Here is a 23,109-nt window from a genome sequence, read left to right on the forward strand (position 1 = left end):
GAGGGGCAACCGGGACAGAATCCGGCGCCCCGACCGGGACTAGAACCCGGTGTGCCAGCGCTGCTAGGTGGAGGATTAGCCTAGTGAGCCGCGGCGCCGGCCTGGGAGATGTTTTGAGGATTGATGCAATCCCCTTAAGTAGCTGTAGGTCTGTTCAGATGTTCTGTCTCTCCGTGATTCAGTCTTGGTGGGTTACGTGTTTCTAGGAATCCGTCCCTTCGTCTAGATGATGCGGTTTGCTGTGCACGGTTGCTCAGAGCAGTCTCCTGTGGTCCTTGTCAGCTCTGTGACGTGGGTGATAATGCTTTCTTTTCATAATCCGACGCTTTTCCTTAGCCAGTCTTGCTAAAAATTGATCCACTGCTGGTCTTTTAAGAGGACCAACTTTCTCATTTGCTGACTTTCTTTGTCATCTTTCTGTTCCCTGCTTTATTTGTCGGCACTCTCATCTTGATTATTTCTCCCTTCCTGTTAGCTCTGGATTTAATTTTTCTTTCCCTAGTTCCTTCAGCTATAACATTAGGTTATTGATTTGAGATCTTTCCTTTGTTGTGATGTGTTACAGCTGTGGGTTTCTCTCTCAGCACTGTTTCCACTGTATACCATACATTTTAGTATGCTGTGGTTTTGGTTTCCATTTATCACGAGGTATTTTCTAATTTCCCTTGTGATTCCTTCTTCGATCTGTTGGTTGTTTAAGAGTGTGCTGTGCAATTTCTGTGTATTTGTGAATTTTCATTTTCCTTGTGTTATAGATTTATAGTTTTTATTTCACTTTGATGGGGAAAAATGCTGTGTGTGATTTCAATCTTTTGAAATATGTTAAGACTTGTTTGTGGCAAATAGGAGGCCTCTTCCTTATTTCAACAGCCTCCCTCTCCTCTTGCGATAATTATTTTGAATAAAATCTCTCCTTATCTAAGTCTAGATTTGTTTATTTAAATTAAAGCACACATACAGAGAGAGAGAGAGAGAGAGAGACAGAGAGAGAGACAGAGAGAGAAAGGAAAAGGAGATAGAGAGGGATTTTCCATCCACTGATTCACGCCCCAAATGCTTGCAGCAGCCAGGGCTGGGTCAGGCGAAAGCCAGGAGCCAGGAACTTCATCCGGGTCTTCCACATGGGTGGCAGGGACCCAAGCACTTGCACCATCACCCACTGCATCCCAGATGCATTGTCGTGAGGCTGGACAGGAAGCAGAGGAGCTGAGACTCCAACCAGAACTCCAGCATGGGATGCCGGCAGCCTAACCTCCTGCACCACAATGCCTGTCCCAGCTTTAAAGCGCAAACGTAACACACACAAGTTTCTCTTCTGACATGAGGCAGGCACTCCCCGGGGCATGGCACGTAGTAGGTGTGCAATAAAGAAAACAAGCCTCGGTATTTCCCAAGGCATCCTTTGTCAATGTGAGTGAAAAGAACCAAAATGCACATAATCATTTTGAGACTGTCCAGGGGCGTCAAGGTGTTTGTGGCCACCCTGCAAAGAGGGGGAGAACATGTGTCATTCTGCTCCAGCGTCCGTGTGAGCCGAGGGGGCCGGCTCTGAGTCACTCTTCTCCATTGGTTTTTTTTTTTTCTTCCACCACAATAGACACCTGGCAATGTCTGAAGATATCTATGGTTGTTGAAACCAGGTGAGGAAGGCGCCTGGCATCCTGTGAGTAGAGGCCAGGTATTCTGCTCAGTCTCCTACAACGCACAAGACAGCCCCATGCCGAAGAAGCTCCCAGCCCCAAATGAGGTGGATAAAGCCTGCTCCACTACAAGGGTTGGGATGGGAGGGAAGGCTGAGAATGCAGCCCGTCTGGGGGCGGGGGAGGGGAGGGCAGCATCTGGGCTGGCTCTTGTAGGGTGAGCAGGGGCTGCAGAAACGGGGGAGAGGGAGCAGCATTCGAGTCAGGTGGAGCCTGCCTGGAACCTAAAAGGCACAAGGTCTTCAGGAGTGGCGGGGGTGTGACTGAGGTGTGTGAGGGGCGTGGCTGACATGGAGGTGAGACTTCAAAGTCTTGCAGCCCTCAGGGATCAGGAACCTCAGCTTGAGGCACAGGGGCTGGTGGGGCTGGCAGGGCAGGATGCTTTGCAGGAGAACAGGGTTGGAGGTAATTACGAGGAGGCTGTCTGTGCCCAGGGAGGTGGGGTGAGACGGGAGCCTGCTGGAGCTCCCACCACGATCCCGGGGTGAGGTCCAGCCCTGGAGTCGCAGATCAAGGACGACTTGGCAGCTCAGGAACTCGGCGACCCACGGGGAATGGACCACGAGGGAGAGGGGGAAGTGAAATAGAGTTTTGGCCGGGGGGGGGGACCTGAAATAGGCTTCTCACTCCCCCCTGCACGTGAGCAGTGTTCTGCCCCGTGGTGCACAAGGGCACGGGTTCAATGACAGTGCAAGCGATACACAAGTATACATGTGCAGCCGGGCAGCTGAAGATCATCCAGTGTCCCTCGGCCGCACGCGCTCGGCCCAGGCTCTCAGCGCAGACCATTCCCTGGGGCTCAGGTGCGCCAGGCACTGTCTGTGTGCCTCGATGTGCCAAGTCCTGCAAGACACACCTGGAAGCCTAGGGTGTCGCTGGCCCTGTTGAACAGGTGACCAATGGAAGTTCCAAGAAGTCAAGTGCTGAAGCAGACGGGGTGAAAGCTGAAATTATCATCGTCTGTAGAGGTGGGATTCAGCTGCTGTAAAATGAACAGCTTGTGCATGAGCAGCTCCACAGAGCTTCTTGGCTCATCCCAAAGCTCATCCCAAAGCACCTCCATCACCCGCAAAGGGAAGCTCACACCCCTGAGCAGTCCCTGTTGCCTCCTGAAACCACCGACTTCATAGCTGTTTCCAGGCACTCACCTCTTCTTGACATTTTGCCCAAGTGGACTCATACAGCAAGCGGTCGCTCGTGCCTGGCTTCTTCCACCTAGCGTCATGCTTTTGGGATTCATTCATATCGCAGCCAGCATCAGTGCTTGGGTCTTTCTCACTGCTAAGTTCCATGGCATTGTATGGATGGGTCACCTTTTTATTTTGATTTTTTAAATTTTATTACTATTTTTATTAGAGAGAAGAGATCTTCCTTTCATTGGTTCACGCTCCAAATGCCCACAGCAGCCGTGACTGGGCCAGGCTGAAGCCAAGAGCCCAGAACTCCATCTGGGTCTCCCATGTGGGTGGCAGAGGTCAGGTACCTAAGCCATCGCCTGCTCTCTCCACGGTGCACAGTGGCAGGCAGCTGGAACTGGAAATCGAGGTCATGATTTGAACCCAGCGCCCCGATAGGGGATGCAGGCTTTCCAAGTGGCATGTTAACTGTTGCACAGTGCCTGTCCCTAAACTTTAACTTTTTAAAATCTGTAGCTGATACATTGAGAACTGCACGTATGTATGAGTGCCATACGATGTCCTGATACATGGATGCATAACGTAACATTCAGATGAAGGCATACCCTCAAAACATTTTTAATCTCTTTTTTGATGAAAACATTCAAAATCCTCCCTTATTTTTAAATAAAAATATACAACACATTATTGTTATCTACACTTGTCCTATTATGCAAAAGAACACCAGAACTGCTGGCCCTATCCAACTGCAACTTAGTCCCCATTAAATCACCCTCTCCCCATCCTTCTCTTTCCTTATTTTCTCGTTCTACTCTCAATTTCTGTGAGATACATTTATTTTAAAAGATTTATTTATTCAAAGGGCGGTGAGGAGGCCGGCGCCGTGGCTCACTAGGCTAATCCTCCGCCTAGTGGCGCCGGCACACCGGGTTCTAGTCCCGGTCGGGGCGCCAGATTCTGTCCTGGTTGCCCCTCTTCCAGGCCAGCTCTCTGCTGTGGCCAGGGAGTGCAGTGGAGGATGGCCCAGGTGCTTGGGCCCTGCACCCCATGGGAGACCAGGAGAAGCACCTGGCTCCTGCCACTGGATCAGCGCGGTGTGCCGGCCGCAGCGCGCCGGCCATGGCGGCCATTGGAGGGTGAACCAACGGCAAAAAGGAAGACCTTTCTCTCTCTCTCTCTCTCTCTCTCTCACTGTCCACTCTGCCTGTCAAAAAAAAAAAAAAGGGGGGGGCGGTGAGGATGGAGGAGAGAAAGACAAAGGGATGTCTTCCAACTTCACTCCCCACATGGCTGCAACAGCTGGGGCTGGGTCAGGCTGAAGCCAGGTGCTAGGAACTCCACCTGGGTCTCCCACGCGGGTGCGGGGTCCCAAGCTCGTGGGCCATCTTCTGCTGCCTTCCCAGGTGCATTAGCAGGGAGCTGGATTGGAAGCAGAGCAGCCAGGACTCCAAGCACTGCCTTACTATAGTATATGGGCAACCCACAGCCCAAGCAGTGACAACCCACAGCACCATAATGCCTGCTCTAGCGCGCTTTTGTCTTTGTTAGGGTCCTCATGTGGTTAAGACCCTGTGCTACCTGTGTTTCTCTACCTGGGTTGTTTCGCTAACGTGCCGACCCCTGCTTCAACCCATGTTGCCACAAATGAGAGAACTGCATCGTTTCGTGACTGGACACTCGGCCACGTGTGTCTGCACCCCATTCTGTCCATCCCCTCCCCTGCTGCTGGACACGTTACCAACACAGCCTCCCAGTCCTGCGGCTCCAACTGTGGGATGATAGGAGCCCTCTGCCCTGTGGCCCCAGGCAGAGCAGCCCAGCTTGGGGCATGGGACTGGGGGAGGGGAGGGGACTTGCCTCACCAGGTCCAGTCCAAGTACAGCCAGGCACTGTGTCGCGTGGGAAGCTGGAAGTGGACCGCATGTGGAGTCCCCCGAGGTCCCATGTTGGCCTCCTAACCCCTAGTGTGATGGTGTTTAGGGGTGGGGTCTTTGGGGGGAGAGATTTAATCAGGCAGGTGGAACTTCCGGGAATGGGGTGAGGGGTCCTCGTGACGGAGCTCCCTGGAGAGCACCCTCCCCGCTCTGCGGTGTGAGGACGCGGTGAGGAGCCACCCTCAGGGACCGACGCAGCTGGGTGCCCCACCCCGTGCCCCGCCCCTGTGCTCCACCCTTGGGTGCCCCGCCCACAGGCGTTCTCCAATTCAGCTGCACCCAGAAGCTCACAGACGTTTTCTGCGCCCAGCAGGTGCAGAGCGCGGCACGTGATTATCCGCGGTCCCGCAGTTCCAGCCGGGGCAGCTCCAGCACCGCCCGGTCGGGGGACTTGGCTGACCACAGGGCCCGTGTCCCCTGGGTCCAGCTCAGCACAGCAGGCGGGTTGCTGTCAGCGCCACAGACCAGGCGCAGAGACTGGCCCTCCTGAACCGGCAACGTGGAGCCACTGGCCAGGGCCGCAGCCCCTGGGAGGCAGAGAGGAGGCTCGGTTCGGGCCGCACTAGGGGCTCTCCTGTTTCTCTTCCTGGCTGCCTCCCGTGGGGACCGGGCCGGGGTGGGGCAGCAGCACAGACTGCCCAGCAGGCGCTCGTGCTGGGTCATCCACGCGGATTCAGGGCCCCGTGTACCTCTGAGAGTTTTGCCATGTGGTCGTTCAACAGCCCTCCGCTAAGACCTGCCCGAGGGAGCCGTGTCCAAGGAGCCTACAGACACCACACCCAGGACCTCACACGTGTTCTGTGATGGGGGAGGGAAGACTTCCTGGAGGAGGAGAGACTTCAGGAGGACCCGGAGGATGGGCCCCAGCTAGGGGACAGGGAGAGACAAGGAGGTGCAACCACAGCTGAGGTGTGGAAACACCCTTGTGATGGCCCTGGAAGGTTGAGCGAAAGGTCGACCGCAAGAAATCTTGGAGGAGGATTTGCAAAGAAGCCACTGAGAAGTGTGGCCAGTGGATGGCTGGGATGTACTTAGTCATCGCTACACTGAGCGTATATCCTTTTTTTAAATTTTTATTTATTTATTTATTTTGACGGGCAGAGTGGACAGTGAGAGAGAGAGACAGAGAGAAAGGTCTTCCTTTTGCCGTTGGTTCACCCTCCAATGGCCGCCGCAGCCAGCGCGCTGCGGCCAGCGCACCGTGCTGATCCAAAGCCAGGAGCCAGGTGCTTCTCCTGGTCTCCCATGGGGTGCAGGGCCCAAGTACCTGGGCCATCCTCCACTGCCCTCCCGGGCCACAGCAGAGAGCTGGCCTGGAAGAGGGGCAACCGGGACAGAATCCGGCGCCCCGACCGGGACTAGAACCTGGTGTGCCGGCGCCGCAAGGCAGAGGATTAGCCTAGTGAGCCGCGGCGCCGGCCCGTATATCCTCTTGACTAAAAAACAGGCGATTTTCTTAAGATGAAAAGAGCCCCTTTAAATCCTTAAGAAAAAAAAATCCTACACAAAGAAAATGGTTCTTACATGTAATGAAAGGTACTTATGCCATCCACCAAAAAAGACAGTGCAAGGTAAAACTAGAGTGAGGACAAGGCTTGGTGGGGGAATGGCACGTGGCTGCGTGGAACATAATTGCGACAAACTCCATGCAGCACCAGTTAGCAGCATCTGTAGGAGTTACTAACGCAGCCTCTCGTCCAAGCCAGAGAAGTATCTCACAGACGCGCGCGCACGTATGGGGGCTGTTTCTGCAGTCATTTCTTGCTGTATTGATTGCATCAGCAAAAGACAAGCAACGTAAAAATTTTCCAGTAGTGGAAGACCAGCGAAGTGCCTTTTAGGGTAATATACTTAAAATCAGAAAGCCATGGGGTCATTCACCAGAAAGAAATTTCGCTGTGGGTGGACACCGGGAGTTCCCCATCAGACCCAAAGTTTGAGTTCAATTCACATGACTCCGAAATGAAAAGTGAATTTACAAGTAATAAAGAGGTCGAATGGTGACATGGGGTGTGCGTCTTCTGTGTGTCTGCTGGGTTTCAATATCTACCCAAAGGCCGGCACCGCAGCTCACTAGGCTAATCCTCCACCTTGCAGCGCCGGCACACCGGGTTCTAGTCCCAGTCGGGGCACCAGATTCTGTCCCGGTTGCCCCTCTTCCAGGCCAGCTCTCTGCTGTGGCTCGGGTAGTGCAGTGGAGGATGGCCCAGGTCCTTGGGCCCTGCACCCCATGGGAGACCAGGAGAAGCACCTGGCTCCTGCCTTCGGATCAGCACGGTGTGCCGGACACAGCGGCCATTGGGTGGTGAACCAACGGCAAAAAGGAAGACCTTTCTCTCTGACTCTCTCTCTCACTGTCCACTCTGCCTGTCAAAAAAATAAAAAAATAAAGTAAAAAAAAAATCTACCCAAAGATCCCCTTCAGAGGCTGAGGGAAATGGGAGGTGCTGAATTTGACAGTTCTCATTGCTTTTGGCCGTGGGCTAAACCGTATTCCTGCAAAATTCATACACTGACGCTCTACTTGCATAATTGCAGGCAATCAGGATTCCTGAGCTCAGGAGTGTGGGACCCTCACAATCCGGGGGTCTGAGCCCTTTGAGGACGAGACACCGAGAGTTTGCCTGGGTCAAGGCTGCAGCAAGAGGGTGGCCAGAGAGGGGCCTCACCTTGACCCTGGACCTCAGGCCTCCCGAGCTCGAGAAATAAATGTCTGTGGCTTAATTCTCCAAGTCTCTGGTATTTTGTTGTGGCAGCTTAAACAGACCAAGACCAATCTCAGGCTTACTATTAATAACAGTAATATTAGGGAGGGCAGGGCTGGCACTGTGGATCACTTGGTTAATCCTCCGCATGCGGCACCAGCATCCCATATGGGTGCCAGTTCTAGTCCTGGCTGCTCCTCTTCCAGGCCAGCTCTCTGCTGTGGCCCGGGAGTGCAGTGGAGGATGGCCCAAGTGCTTGGGCCCTGCACCCCAGGGGAGACCAGGAGAGGCACCTGGCTCCTGCCTTCGGATCAGCACAGCGTGCTGGCCGTGGCAGCCATTTGGGGGGTGAACCAACAGAAGGAAGACCTTTCTCTGTCTCTCTCTCACTGTCTAACTCTATCTGTCAAATAAATTTTTAAAAAATTTAAAAAAAATAGTAGGGTGGGCTTAAGTGGTTAAGACGCTGGTCGGGATGCCCAAATTTGGAGCGCTCAGGTTCAAGCCCCAGTTCCATTTCCTGATTCCAGCTTCTTGCTAACGTGCACCCTGGGAGGCTTTGACAGGTGACAACGGCTCAAGTAGTTGGGTCCCTGCCATCCATATGGGAGACCCACGTGGAGTTCCTAGCGCCAGCCTCAGCCTTAGCCTGTCCCTGGCTACTGAGAGCATTTGGGAAGTGAACCAGTTGATGGGATCTCCCCAACACCCTCTCTCCCCTTCCATCTCAAGTAAATAAATATTTAAAAAAAAACACATTAAAATGCAGGGATCTAAAGGAGCAGGCAGGGTTTGATCCCACAGAGAATGCGGGAGGTGTCTGGGGGGAGGACATCGCCCCAGCACTGGCGCCAGCCTCACTCAGTGGACGGAGCAAGGAAGAGGCTGTGGCCTTGTCTGTAGGGACACCGGCGACCCAGAAGCCTCCAGCCCCCCCTGTACAGCTCCTACCGCTGGACACAGCCTCCCTCTCACCTGTGTTCTGAAATCCCGGCTCCTGGCTGGAGCGGGGAGACAGCCCCACCCCTGCACTGCAGCCCCACGGGCCAGCAGTCGCACCCTACCTGTGCTGTCTGTCTGCAAGGCAGTGATGGTCAGATTCCACGGGGCATCTGGACACACAGACATGATCGTCTCCTTCCAGAGCCAGGAAGGCTTGGCACTCTCCCCACAGAGGCCCCTTCCTTCCTCCAGGACTTGAACCTGCGACCTCTGGTCCCGCCCGCCCCTCAGTCCCAACAGCCCCACCCTCAGGGCCCCAGGCGTCCCAGCCCAGTGCTCACAGGACATGTTGAGCCTCTCCCTGCTCACTCTGGCTGCAGGTGAGGTTGGTGCCGTGGATGTGCCGCTCAGTGGTGAGGGTGAGCATCGGAGAGTGGGCGATCGCGGGGCCCAGGGAGGTCAGGGCATCCCCGATCCAGGAGTAGGTGGGGGTGTCCCCCTCTTACAAGCCCAGGGCACCGCACAGAGGATGCTCATGGGGTGACCAGACTGGAGGGTCCCCTGGATGTGGATGTCAGGGGTCTGTGTCAGAGCTGGGAAGGAGAGAGACAGAGACCCAGATCTTGGAGATGGGGACCCCCGACATGCGCCCTAGGCTGGCTGTCTCCCCCCCACACACCCACAGCCAGTCCCCCATGTTGTCAGAACCCCTGGGTCCCCCCTAAGGTGAGGAGCAGGGATCCCAGCCCCGCCCTGGGGCCATGGGTGCACTGTCGCTCCCCCTCTTTGTGGAGGAACGACACTAAACCCTGCCTAGGCTTCCTATCCAAGTCACAGCACCATTATGTCGCTCCCCCTCTTCGTGGAGGAATGACACAGGACCCTGCGCTGTTCTTTTGTCTGCTCGGCCCTTCCCGGGTTTGCTGCTGGTTCTTCCCGGGTTGGCTACCGACCCTTCCACCTCCATGGAAGGGCGGTTCCCCCTGCCACTTTCCCCACTTCCGCGGGGGAGCGGCACACCGCCGGCCGGCTCTCTCGGGGGCTGCACAGGTGTTCCTTCAGATAGATGTTCCTGGTGCATGTTGGCTCTCTCCTCCTTTATAGTCCTCTTCCACCAATCCCAACTCTGCTACCCACACGCCGAGTACGCTGCTCTCCTCCAATCAGGAGCAGGTCCTGCTGTTTATTGGTTGAACTGGAGGCAGCTGTGTAGAAGCTGTTTCCTCCTCTCCCAGCGCCATATTGTGGGAGAGCAGATGCATAGAATAAGTCTTAATTCGAGTAACAGTCTAGTCCGAGTTGCTCCCCACAGTGCACCCCTTACCCATCACTCGCAGGGAGTGCTGGCTCCCCAGGTAACTGGTGCGGCTGGCTCCATTTCTGCAAGCTGAAGAAGCAGGACCCAGTGTCGGTGATACTCAGAGAGCAGCTGTTGGTCCTGGGGTCTCCGAGGAGGTAGAGTCAGTCCTTGGTCTCCTCATCCACTTTCCTGTGCCAGCTGTTTGTGGTGACTGGAGCGTCCAAGTTCACACTGGCCCCTTTCCCGAACCAGTAGCCATGGACAAAGGCTCTACGGTTGTCCTGGAGGTGACAGTGGACACTGCAGGACACCAGGACACACAGGCCCTCCTGCACTGTCACGCTCTTTGGAACTTCCAGCCGGTATTTCCCAACCTGAGCCAGGGACCCTGCAGAGAAATGAGGTCAGGGCCGGCGCCGCGGCTCACTAGGCTAATCCTCCACCTTGCGGCGCTGGCACACCGGGTTCTAGTCCCGGTCGGGGCGCCGGATTCTGTCCCGGTTGCCCCTCTTCCAGGCCAGCTCTCTGCTGTGGCCAGGGAGTGCAGTGGAGGATGGCCCAAGTGCTTGGGCCCTGCACCCCATGGGAGACCAGGAGAAGCACCTGGCTCCTGGCTTCGGATCAGCATGGTGCGCTGGCCGCAGCGGCCATTGGAGGGTGAACCAACGGCAAAGGAAGACCTTTCTGTCTTTCTCTCTCTCACTGTCCACTCTGCCTGTCAAAAAAGAAAGAAAGAAAGAAAGAAAGAAAGAAAGAAAGAAAGAAAGAAAGAAAGAAAGAAAGAAAGAAAGAAAGAAAGAAAGAAAGTCAGCCCAGCCCAGCCCAGCCCAGCCCAATGGCCCCACGCCCGACAGCCACTCACCTGCCCACAGCAGGGGCAGCATTTCCAGGGTGGAGAGATCTGGGATCTTAATTCACACCAAGAGGAAGCCTCACAGGAGCCCCTGGGGTGGGGTCAGAAAAGTGGCCCCAGAAGAGGAACTGTCCCCCATGCACAGCCGGAGCTGTCACAGTCCTTAGAAAACAAACACTTCTTTACAGAAGGGCCCCCAGCGGGGACCACACACGACAGAGTGGCACCTGCCCTGCCGCTCCTGGCCCCTGCCTGTGTGCTTTCCCTCCCACACCACCGTCCACACCAGAAGCAGGTCCCATCTGGCCGTCTACAGCTTCTAGATGCTCACGAGGGCCAGCTCCGGCAGGATGGGCTCGAGAGGAGCCAGCAGAGGAACAGGGTATAAACATGGGTGGGGCAGGGGCCCCCGGATGAGGGAGGTTGGAATGAGTGAATGCAGCAACCACCCCACCTCCTGGGGTCCAAGGGGAGGCTAGGACAGACTTGGGTTCCGTCCTTGAGAAGTCCGCCGAGGAGCCCCGGGCCATGGAAGAAGGTCCCTCTTAGGAAGGCTGTGGTGGGCAATGCGGGGCAGGCAGGGGCTTGTGGGAAGCTCACCTGCCCTGTGCAGCCACAAGGTGAGTTCCTGGGGGCAACGGGGCAGAGTGGACGGGAGCAGGCTGGGGGATGGCCCCAGAGGCAGTCTTGGGGCTGCCCAACCTGTGGCCCTGCCCAGCAGCCCCGGTGGACAGCCCAGAATGTGCAGCGAGACACTGTGTGTGGGTGGAGCCCTAGGTCTGGAGTCAGGCATGTCCCTATGAGTCTGACCTTGCCTTTTCCTCGGTGGTCGCTCTGAGCCCTGCCTGAGGGAGACCTCCCTGGGAGTCAGCACTGCCTCATCCAAGGTCAGGGTCACAGGCAGCCCGGGGCCCCAGCGTGGCCCCTTGCCGCCGGCTGTGCTGTCCTAGGGAGGGATCGCGTCCCTAGGGGCTGAGTCTCGCACAGCATTCTGGGGTTGTCCGACTCCAGTGTGTTCTTACGGTGATGTAATTCATAAACAACCAATAGCGACGTGCCCGGCTCATGCTCAGGGACACACACCCTCAACACTGGAGGTTCACTTGGACTGCTTCCAGATCTGTTGTTTAACCTCCCCCAATACATTGTGTGCTTCTTCCAGCCCTTCCAGGTTCCCCCATTAATACTGACGGAAATAAAGTCTTTAACACACGTTAACTTTCCATTTGAGAGTCATTATTGCACGTTATTATTTTATTTTATTTTTTTGGAGAAGTACCCTTTTATAGAATACACGAATAACTGTGTGTGTGCTTGGTTTTTGGTCTGTGGCAGGTTCTCCTGTGGGAACAGGCTCCCAGGGCTGACCATGCGCTGTCTAACACACTGGGCTCATCCTAAGGATGTCTCCTATTTCTACTTGGCAATTGGGAGCTGCTGACGGGAGTGGAAGGTGGCACCATGACGTTTCTGGAATTCACTCTGGCTGGCAGGGCGGACCCTAGAGGGGCTGTGGGTAAGGAGGAAGCCAGCTTCATGTGTTCCCGCCCCCCAGCAGGTTGGGGAGCTCTCAAGGACACACACACCTGGCGGGGGATGTTGGGAGGGCTGGAGTTCCCATTTCCAGCCCTGTCACCAACAGCACCCAGGAGTCCTGTCACTCCGTGAATCTGGGGCTCAGAACTGTGTGGGCTAGAGAGAAAGTACAGGAAATTCTGAGAACTTGGGAAGGGAGATTGGCAGTGGTGGGGAGAGGGGGAGGGAGAGGGAGAGGGAGAGGGGGGGAGAGGGGGAGAGGGAGAGGGGGAGGGGGGGAGGGGGGAGAGGGAGAGGGGGAGAGGGGGAGAGGGAGAGAGAGAGGGAGAGGGGGAGGGGGAGGGAGAGAGGGAGAGAGATACGTAGCAGACGGCTCAGACAGAGACATGAGAAAACACAGAAAGAGGAAAAACCAATACCGATCAGCTTAGCTGGAAAAAGAGAAACAACGGCCCTGTAGCTGTCCAGGCTGAGGGGAGGGGTGACAGCTACACATGAATAGGGATCTTTATCTGTCCCAGAGTATTGTAACAGCTTGAAGATACCTCCAGGGACCGGTCCTCTGAGTGACTGATGCTTTCTCAACAGTGACACCCCAAGACTGGCTGTGTCGGTTCCGTCCGATTCCTGAAAGTGCCCATGGCTAAACTGTCCTCACCCCAAGATAGCACAAACCCCACGCTGACACCCAGAGGGGGCTGGGAGCCCAAAGCTGAGGGCGGAGCACACCCTGGAGGGTCCCTGACACTCCCAACCTGATTCATGGACCCGGGAGGCCGCCAGACCCTCTCTCAGGCTCCCCCGACCCCTGTACTAGAGTCTGAGGGGCCCTCTGCCAGGCATGCTCCACCCGCCACCCCCGCGAGGGGGAAGACTCAGGCCAGGAGCTGCCACTGGCCTTGGTGCTGAACACACTCACCAACTGAACTGACTCCTCCCAGCTCTGCAAGAGTGCCTGGCCCCAGACGCTTGGTAGCCCAGGCCCTGCCCAGGAGGGCAAAGAGGTGGGGGGCGGCCAGGCCTCCTTGGGAGGGATGATGGGGTTAGGAGAGCAGCAGATGACCAGGAGCGGGTTTGCTGAGCTCTTTCCCTGCCTCCTTCTCTCCCACTCCCCGCCTGAGCCCCCACTTCAGGCTCCGCCCCTCCTGTGGAAAGCCGGCCCCACTTGGCTGAGCCACAGGGAGGGCCGTGTGCTTGCTAAGGTCCCCAGATTACTGGTGTCTACACGGCTGCTTAAAACTGTGGGCTCCGGGGTAGGCATTTGGAGCAGCAGTTGACTCCACATGGGACGCCTGCACCCCAAATCAGTGCCTGGGTCCCAGTTCCTCCCCCACTTTTGACCCAGCTCCCTGATTATGTGCACCCTGGTGGGCTTCAGGTCATGGACAACATACTTGGGTCCCTGCCATCCACACGGGAGACCCAGTTGGGGTTCTGGGCTCCTGACTTCCGCCTGGGCCAGCCCTGGCTGCTGTGGACATTTGGAGAGTGAACTAGTAAATGGAAGACCTCTCTCTCTCTCTCTTCTCCTTTTAAATAAAAGCAAATCAATAACACTTTTCAAAAATTCCTTGCTTCATACCAGCCTCACCAAAACATCTCCACAGTTGACGGCCTCGTCTTGGTAGTTGACAAACCCGAGGGTCAGAGAAACACTGGACGCTGGGCCTGGATTCCTCTCTCCAACCCTGCCCACCAGCACTGGTGAGTCCAAGAGTGGAAGGGGAGCGCCCAAGGTCATCGGGGAAGCATGGTGCTTTGTGGCCACTGAACTCCGGCTTCCACTGACTCCCTTTTCCTGCGATGTCAGATTGTTGCTGGAGGGCCCCCTCTTCTCCCCGGGAGAGGAATGAGCCTGCCCAGCACCCCACTGCCTTCTGATATCACATAGAGGAGGAAGTGGTGGCTCCAAGTGTTCATCCCCTGCTGGGTGGCTGGGCGGAGAGGGGGGAGAGGAACAGGTACAATGCTCTGCCCCCGCTCCATCTGTCCAGCATGCACTTGACCCCAGGTCTGTTTGCACTGGGCCCTGCGTGCTCAGGAGGGGAGCAAAGGAGAGACAGGTGCTGTGATCTCCAGTGTTAGAGGGGAGGAAGACAGACGCAGGCACAGAATGGTGACTCCCAACAGCGGGTGAGCAAGAGGGAGAGGGACACAGATGGACCTCGTCCTTGTGGGTCTCGTGCTGTGGCGGGGGCAGCCGCCGGAAGGCAGTGAGCACGCAGCGCACTTACCACGCACAAGCAGGTGCAGCATCCTACGAGACTCAGCGTCAGGTCTGTCGGCAGTGGCGCCCGCCCATCTCGGCTGGAGAGTCACTGTAGTGTCTCAGAGGTTACCACTCCCTCTCCCCGCTCCCCCCTGCTCTTGAACCCCGCCAATCAAAATCTCTTCCTCCACCAGGCTGTCAGATCCGCTTCTGTCAAGCTTAGCCGTGGTGCCTTGAACGTGAATGGCCGTCTCCCAACTCCTATCTTAGTGGGCTTGCCGGGCTCCAACCCAGGGGGCCAGTCCTGGAGCCCTCGCCTTACCTGTCCCTTACACAGGGCGCTGCTTTGCGTAACAATGCCACATCAACCAAGGAGAAGGCAGACCCCACGCCCGGCTCCCAGGCATCCATCGCCAAAGCTTGGGGAGCAGTCACTGGTCTGGGGACCCCCCAAGGTGGAATCAGCCCTGCGGCTCTTCCTCTACTTTTCCATCTGGGTTGTTGGTGGCCCCCACCGTGTCCTGCTCCACATCAGCCCTCTCTGGGAACCAGTGGCCGAAAACAGAGAGGGCCCGGCCACCCGCAGGGTAGGAGGAGTCACAGGGCACAAGGGCGCATGTTATTCTGCCTTTCGCCCACGTGGTAGCACCCCCTTCCTTCTTTGTGGTATTCCACCGGTGGGGCCATGGGCTGCTCCTGGCTGGGGCTATGTGGATACACGCGGTCCCTTTTCCTAACTCCTCCAGAGTGAGGCTGACAACCCCTGTGCAAGGCGTGCATTTAGCTTCGAAAGACGCTGCAAGGGTGGCTCTGGGGCTGGAGTGTGGGGGGGAAGAGGAAGGGAGGCCAGAAACCTCACCTGCCCCGCACTCCCCCTGACAGCCATGGGCCCTGTTACATCGCCCGGAGGCAGTGCGGTGGTCTCCAACCGCATCCCTACCCCAGGCTCTGCACTCCCAGATCTGGTCTCCCACCCCCCACACCCCACCCCAGGCTCTGCACTCCCAGATCTGGTCTCCACCCGCACCCCCACCCCAGGCTCTGCACTCCCAGATCTGGTCTCCCACCCGCACCCCCACCCCAGGCTCTGCACTCCCAGATCTGGTCTCCCACCCCCACCCCAGGCTCTGCACTCCCAGATCTGGTCTCCCACTCGCACCCCCACCCCAGGCTCTGCACTCCCAGATCTGGTCTCCCACCCCCACCCCAGGCTCTGCACTCCCAGATCTGGTCTCCCACCCCCACCCCCCCCACCCCAGGCTCTGCACTCCCAGATCTGGTCTCCCACCCCCACCCCAGGCTCTGCGCTCCCAGATCTGGTCTCCCACCCCCACCCCCCACCCCAGGCTCTGCACTCCCAGATCTGGTCTCCACCCGCACCCCCACCCCAGGCTCTGCACTCCCAGATCTGGTCTCCCACCCCCACCCCAGGCTCTGCACTCCCAGATCTGGTCTCCCACCCCCACCCCCCCCCACCCCAGGCTCTGCACTCCCAGATCTGGTCTCCCACCCCCACCCCAGGCTCTGCACTCCCAGATCTGGTCTCCCACCCCCACCCCCCACCCCAGGCTCTGCACTCCCAGATCTGGTCTCCCACCCCCCACCCCCCACCCCAGGCTCTGCACTCCCAGATCTGGTCTCCCACCCCCCACCCCCCACCCCAGGCTCTGCACTCCCAGATCTGGTCTCCCACCCCCCACCCCCACCGCTGCCCACTGACGTATGCATACACTCAGCCCACGCTCGCTCCTGCTCCCAGGCCCACCCGCGGCCCCACCTAGCAGAGACCCTGTGCCCCGCAGCCCCTTGGGAAGCTTATTAAAAGACCACCCAGCAATGGAGGCCGCACACAGCCACCGCGCCGCCGAGCACTGCCATAGCAACACACCAGACGCTGGAGACTTCCAAGGCCGAAGAACAGGGTGGTGCACTCTGGGAGAAGTAGGCAGAGGCACGATGGGGCTGCAAGGGCTGCTGGGAGTCGTAGGCCAAACGGGCTGTTGCATGGGATTCTGGGAATTGTAGGCAAGGCAGCCCCAGGACCTTGCGGGAGTCGTAGTCCCAGAGTCACTTCCGTGGCAGGCAAAGTCTGGACGCCGCAGCTCCGCGTTCAGTCCAGATTATTTCCAACTGTGGCTGGCCGGCCCGCACCCGAGCTCTTTGTGGCGGGGCGTGGGAGGGTTGAGGGTCTCTCTGGAGGTGGTGAGACTTCCCCACTCCTGTATTCCAGATGCCTTGTGGCCACTTCAGACACTGCAGTCCAGCCCCTTGCCCAGCCACCCCCTCTCCCCAGGACGGGGCGTAACCACCTGCCTGCCCTGCGCCCCCCCAGCTGATACGCCAGGAGGACCCTGCTCAGTCCCAGGACCTCATCTTGACGGCAAGATGTCACTGCCCATCTCCACGACAAGGGCGCCACACAGAGGTGTCCCCGGGACCCCTGGCTTGCGTTCTGGGCACACCCAGGACGCCCTCACCCAACAGAGACTGAACACGACTCCGTGCAAGGTGGCGGGGTGGGGGGGTCACGGAGAGCCAGACCTGGCACAGTGACAGCGGAGAGCCAGGGTGGGGACAGCAGTGGAAGCTGGGCCCGGCCAGATGGAATTCCTCGTCCTCACTCGGCGGCCCTGCCGTCTTCCTGGGTGTCTGACCTCAGAACCGGATGGCATCCCTCACCCCCCACTCCCTCAAGGGGGACCGACCCCTGCTCCCCAGGACTGGCTGGGTGAGAGCGAGGAGCACGCGGTGGCCTTGGGCTGTCCTGCAGAAGCACTGGACAACGGCTCTGACGAAACAGAGCAGAGCTGGGCCAGAACGGGGGTCTGCAGTCATGGGCCGAATGGTGCCTTTGGGGGGGCCTCCGTGGGGGGGGCACGTGGAGGACCAGCCTAGGTGGACAGCTGAATGTCGTGGGTCGGAGCCACTCGCAAGGAGAATGAAGAGAGTGCTGGGCACAACCTGAGCACAGGAAGATTTCCCGAACACGGACAGAGCAGGAGAGCAGAGGGGGACCGGGTGCGGGCTCAGCCGGGACGGGTGTTCCTGGGGGTCACCACCGGGGCTGCCTGCTGGGAGGGGCACGAAGCCAACGACACCTGGGCGCAGGCGTGTGCCCTGGCCAAAGGGGCGGGGTCAGAAGAAAAAGGTGCCCGAGCACTGGGCCTCCTTGGCCGCTGGCATTTACCAAAGGGAGCAGATCCACGGCAGGGTGTTAAGATTCTGGGCAGGATCCTGCTGGCCGGTAGGTGGGGTGAGCAGGGAGACCAGTGAGGAGCGAGATGGCCAACCAGGGCGCCAACTGTGGAGATGCGGGGTGTCCAGCTTCTGACGCTACCAGCAGGACTGGCTGCATTCCACGGGAGCACCTGAGATCCACAGGAGCATCTGGGATCCACGGGAGCACCTGGGACCCACGGGAGCACCTGGGACCCGCGGGAGCACCTAGGACCCACGGGAGCACCTGGGACCCACGGGAGCATCTGGGATCCACGGGAGCACCTGGGACCCACGGGAGCACCTGGGACCCGCGGGAGCACCTGGGATCCACGGGAGCATCTGGGATCCATGGGAGCACCTGGGACCCACGGGAGCACCGGGGATCCACGGGAGCACCTAGGATCCACGGGAACACCTGGGACCCACGGGAGCATCTGGGATCCACGGGAGCACCTGGGATCCACGGGAGCACCTGGGACCCGCGGGAGCACCTGGGACCCACGGGAGCACCTGGGACCCACGGGAGCATCTGGGATCCACGGGAGCACCTGGGACCCGCGGGAGCACCTGGGACCCACGGGAGCACCTGGGACCCACGGGAGCACCTGGGATCCACGGGAACACCTGGGACCCACGGGAGCACCTGGGACCCGCTCCCCCCTCTCACCCAGCCAGTCCTGGGGAGCAGGGGTCAGTCCCCCTTGAGGGAGTGGGGGGTGAGGGATGCCATCCGGTTCTGAGTTCAGAACTGGGATCCATGGGAACACCTGGGACCCACGGGAGCATCCGGGATTTGGGGGGTTGAGCACTCCCCAGGGGGGCGTTGGGAGAAACGGTGTGGAAGAGTGACGAGAATGGGGAGAGGAGGTGTCCTGGGCGCCAGGGGCTTCCGGCTGGAGCTGCTGGAAGGGTGGCCTGCTGTCTGGCTGCAGAGAGCAGGAATTCGGGTTGTGAGAGGCCCAGGAGTGCCTGATGCTGCTCCTGTCCCTCGGGGAGTTGGATGGTAAATACACACTCATCCCACAGCTCCACACGTTAGCAGCCTGACCGGACGGCTTCCCAGCCAACACTGGAAATGCTGTGGCGTGGGGAGGAGGGAGCCACTCCAGGTGAGACTCTGTGGGTGCGCCAGGCAGGTGGGGCTGACCACGGCAGGGCCAGCATCGCTGAGGCAGAAGAGATAACAAAAGGGGTCGTGTTTAGGATGATCCCGCCTTAATGAGCCACAGGAGCCTGGGGGCCAGGAGGACTCTGATACCCCAGCAGGACTGAGCCCAATCCTGGAGCCCCCATGCCCACCAGCTGGTCTTGCAGAGGTGCAATCCAGGCTGCCTCTGTGTCTCCCTGGAGGAGGCGCCCCCCCTGCTCTGAGGCTGCATTCAGACCCACCCCTGGGCGGTATCCCACCCTCGAAGCAAAGCCTTTCATTTGCTCACCGCCGCCGGCCACGGCCGCAGTCCCCGGCCTCCCTCTGTCTCCAGAGTTGGCGACACGGCCCCCACACCCAAAGCTCCTGAACAGCCCGGGCGGCCCAGGCCAATGCCAGGCACTTTGTCTCTCTGGAGGCCATGCACCTGCTGCCCCCTCATCCCCGGGCACAGGACACGGCCTCTCCGGATGTAACCTGCTCGTCTCTCCTCCTCTGATACCTGCTCTTCAGGCTTCTCCTCGGTGCACAGCGAGTGTTAAGTCTCCCCGGAGGCGGCGGCTTGCTCGTGCTAGACCCCGCGGGTCCCCCTCCGGGTTCCTCCCCCCGCAGAAGCCCCTCGGCCCGCGCACCCGTCCCTGGCCTCGCGCGCGCAGGGCCGCTCCGCAGAACCCACGCGTGACCCGCCTCTCCCCTCTCCGCCCAGCACAGGCCGCCGCCCCGCGCGATGCCCGCCCCGCCGTGCGCCTCCTGCGGCAAGGCCCGCGCCGCGCTCCGACGCCCGCGCTCCGGGCAGGCGCTGTGCGGCGCCTGCTTCTGCACCGCCTTCGAGGCCGAGGTGCTGCGCACGGTGCTCGCGGGCCGCCTGCTGCCGCCGGGCGCCGTGGTGGCCGTGGGCGCCTCCGGGGGCAAGGACTCCACCGTGCTCGCGCACGTGCTGCGCGCCCTCGCGCCGCGCCTGGGCCTCGCGCTGCACCTCGTGGCCGTGGACGAGGGCATCGGCGGCTACCGGGACGCGGCGCTGGCGTCCGTGCGGCGCCAGGCGGCGCGCTGGGAGCTGCCGCTCACCGTCGTGGCCTACGCGGACCTCTTCGGCGGCTGGACCATGGACGCCGTGGCCCGCAGCACGGCCGGCTCAGGCCGCAGCCGCTCCTGCTGCACCTTCTGCGGGGTGCTGCGGCGCCGAGCGCTCGAGGAGGGCGCGCGCCGCGTGGGAGCCACGCACATCGTGACGGGTGAGCGCATGCGCAGGCGGGGGCAGGCCCTGAGATGGGGCGCAGGGCGCATGCCCGGGACCTGGAAAAGGAGACCGCGGCCCGGGCGCGAAGGGCGGAGCCGGGTGGGAGTCGGGCATCTGCGCATGCTCCACCTTGGACTGCCGCACCCTGAGGGTTCGTGTTGCTGGGGACAGGATGGGGCCAGGCGAGGTGTCCAAAGGCTTGGATGTTGGCCACACAGATTGGCAAAGGAGGAAAGATAGGGCGAAAGTGAGTCTCTGGGAGGTAAGTCTTGGGCCTTTTGTTTGTTTTTAGCCGCTTCTCATCTTCTTAAATCTCATGGTCCACCTTTTAGAATCCATCCCTACCTCTGAAAACTACTGCTGGCTCCTAACTTGTTTCTTTTTCTTTTTAAAGATTTATTTTATTTACTTGAAGACAGAGTTACCGAGAGAGGTAGAGCCAGAGATAGAAAAGACTTCCATTCTGCTGGCTCACTCCCCATATGACTGCAATGGCCAGAACTGAGCTGATCCGAAGCCAGGAGCCAGGAGCTTCTTCCCAGTTTCTCACGCAGGTGCAGGGGCCCAGGACTTGGGTCATCTTCCACTGCTTTCCCAGGCCACAGCAGAGAGCCTCTCCTACCTTTGGTAATTTTTTAGTGTCTCTCTCTCCCTCTCATCCATTCCTTCAACACAGGCTGAGTTTCTACTGGCCACATCGCATTTCTTAACCTCTCTGTACTTGTGTTTCTCATCCCTACCTCATAACCTGTTATGTCCATTGGATGAGTTAGTAGAAATGTGTGTGTGTGTGTGTGTGTGATTTTATATGCAGGCATCATATGTATCTATAACCAGAACATATTACATATCATATATGACATATGTGCTATTATCGTCATCATTAGGCTAGGGCTGAGAATATACACATCCCTACCTTCACACTGTTTTCAAATATAAAATTATAAATGATCATAAATATCGCTGAAGAAAATTCTACGGGCTCTGTATTCCAAAAGAGGGCCTTGTGACAGGGAGGGCGCTTCGGCCAGGCATGCATTTTGAGTTCCGCAGGCTTGAGACGGAGCTGGCGAAGACTGGCAGCGGCGTGCTCCAAGCAGAAGCGCCGACCTGGGCAAGCACATTGTGAGGTGCTCCACCAAGTCCAGCGGGGCTGCAGCCCGGAGCCCAAGTTCAAGAGCTCGCGCTCCAGGCGGTGGGGGAAGCAGTGGAAGCAACCTGGATACAGTTTCACTTAGTGACGCTCTCCCTGGCCGCCCTGTGGAACCTGGGTCCCGGAGCAAGGACAGAGCCTTGGAGACCACTTAGGAGGGAGGTCCCCATGATCCTCTGGGGGAGAGATGACGGATTCAGGGAGCCCTGGAGGGTGTGGAGGAGAAGGTGCCCCCGGGTCTCTGTCCTGTGCAGCCACAGCAGGATGGACTCTGGGGAGGGCATGGTGGGCTCCATCCACTGGTGTGGCTTCTTCCTTACTCGGCCACCTGGGGCTAATCCCTGGGGCTCTGGGAGCCTTCGCTGTTTCTTGTGGGAAGAAGAACCCTCGCGCACAGAGCAGTCTGGACGGACGAGATTCTTTTAAAATGAATTTGTTGAATCACTAATTGTACTTGTAAAACTAATGACAGCGTCAAGAAAAGTCCTCAACTTGTAAAAGTTTTTTTTTTTTCCCTTTGTTTATACGCTCTATTTTCCGAGGCGTTTTGTAGCAATTACGGTAATTACCGCACTCCTAAGTGGGTTCGTAACGACGAGGTGTGGAGCAAACTCGGGCCCCTGTGAGTAATGCGGTTTACAACGGCGAAGCCAGCAGCCCGTCGACAATAAACATTTAACAGGGTTCCAGGAGCAGAGGTCACCAGCCTCCGCAGATCCTTGGAAAGTCACAATGACTAGAGACGAAGCTGGAACGGAGGTGAAGACGGCCTTTCCCACGGGGCCCGGGTTGCTCCGCCTCAGCCCCGTTGGTATTCGGTGGTCAGATAACTGTGGTCTAGGAGTGTGCGGCCCACTGCGGGGCTGTCCCCACGTCCCTGGCCTCTCCCCACCGGACGCTGGTCCTGTCCCCCCAGCCCCAGCTGGGACAAGCACAAATGCCTCCGGACACTGCCACACGTCGCTGGCGGGTAGGAGGGGGCCAGACGGCCCTTGGTTGGGGTCCGCGGGTACACGGAGGTGCTCCTGTAGGGGCCCACGTGACTTGTGTGTGTGCAGTGGGAATTTTTTGCAGCTTTACCTGAGTCTGCAAAGGTTATTGGCTACGTCTAGTATGCAGTGGGTGGGTGGCCAAGGAGGTACCCCACCCCCACCCCGCACCGCCAAGAAGCCCCTGCGGGCTCCCATGAGCGGCGCGCCCCCGACTTCCACCTGTCCCCCACGTCTCTGGGCCCCCGCCGCCCCCATCCCACCGTCTCTTCCCCTCCGCAGGCCACAACGCGGACGACATGGCCGAGACGGTGCTCATGAACTTCCTGCGCGGCGACGCGGCGCGGCTGGCCCGCGGCGGGGGCCTGGGCTCGCGGGGCGAGGGGGGCGCCCTGCCGCGCTGCCGCCCGCTGCAGCTGGCCTCGCAGAAGGAGGTGGTGCTGTACGCGCACTTCCGCCGCCTCGACTACTTCTCCGAGGAGTGCGTGTACGCGCCCGAGGCCTTCCGCGGCCACGCGCGCGACCTGCTCCAGCGCCTGGAGGCGGCGCGGCCGTCCGTGGTGCTGGACCTGGTGCACTCGGCCGAGCGCCTGGCGCTGGCCCCGGCCGCGCGGCCCCCGCGCCCCGGCGCCTGCTCCCGCTGCGGGGCCCTGGCCAGCCGCGCGCTCTGCCAGGCCTGCGCGCTCCTGGACGGCCTGAACCGCGGCCGGCCCCGCCTGGCCATCGGCAAGGGCCGCCGCGGGCTGCACGAGGAGGGGGCCCAGGGGGCGCCGGGGGACGCAGAGCCGGGTGTGGAGGGGGCCCAGGGGGCGTCGGGGGACGAAGAGAGGGACGAGGAGGGGGCCCAGGGGGCACCGCGGGAGCGCGAGAGGAATGTGGAGGGGGCCCAGGGGTCGTCGGGGGAGCACGAGGGGGATGTGGAGGGGACCCAGGGGGCGCCGGAGGACGAGGAGGGGGCCCAGGGGCGGCCGGGGGACGCAGAGGGGGCCCCGTCCTCCTGTGACTGCGGGGCCTCCGGGGTCGGGGCTGCCTGTGACTGCGAATAA

At 59.3% G+C, this 23,109-nt stretch overlaps 1 protein-coding gene and 1 pseudogene across 1 annotated transcript; one reads left to right on the top strand and one right to left on the bottom strand.

Annotated features, from left to right (window-relative positions):
• Nucleotides 1-5,103: 5,103 nt before the first annotated feature.
• Nucleotides 5,104-10,601, bottom strand: LOC100339127 (sialic acid-binding Ig-like lectin 13; annotated as a pseudogene).
• Nucleotides 10,602-19,208: 8,607 nt separating this feature from the next.
• On the top strand, nt 19,209-23,109 carry CTU1 (cytosolic thiouridylase subunit 1). The gene is made up of 2 exons (XM_008253648.4): nt 19,209-19,916; nt 22,346-23,109. Exons 1-2 carry the CDS (start codon nt 19,409-19,411, stop codon nt 23,107-23,109), a joined length of 1,272 nt encoding a protein of 423 aa, XP_008251870.3. The 5' UTR covers nt 19,209-19,408.

This window comes from Oryctolagus cuniculus, chromosome 18, assembly GCF_964237555.1.
Source record: "Oryctolagus cuniculus chromosome 18, mOryCun1.1, whole genome shotgun sequence".
NCBI lineage: Eukaryota > Metazoa > Chordata > Mammalia > Lagomorpha > Leporidae > Oryctolagus > Oryctolagus cuniculus.

Excerpts from the sequence above, each read along its gene's own strand:
- CTU1 (XM_008253648.4), top strand. The coding sequence starts at position 19,409 with ATGCCCGCCCCGCCGTGCGCCTCCTGCGGCAAGGCCCGCGCCGCGCTC. Across the intron at positions 19,917-22,345 it reads AGCCACGCACATCGTGACGG|GCCACAACGCGGACGACATG; the intron begins GTGAGCGCATGC and ends TCCCCTCCGCAG.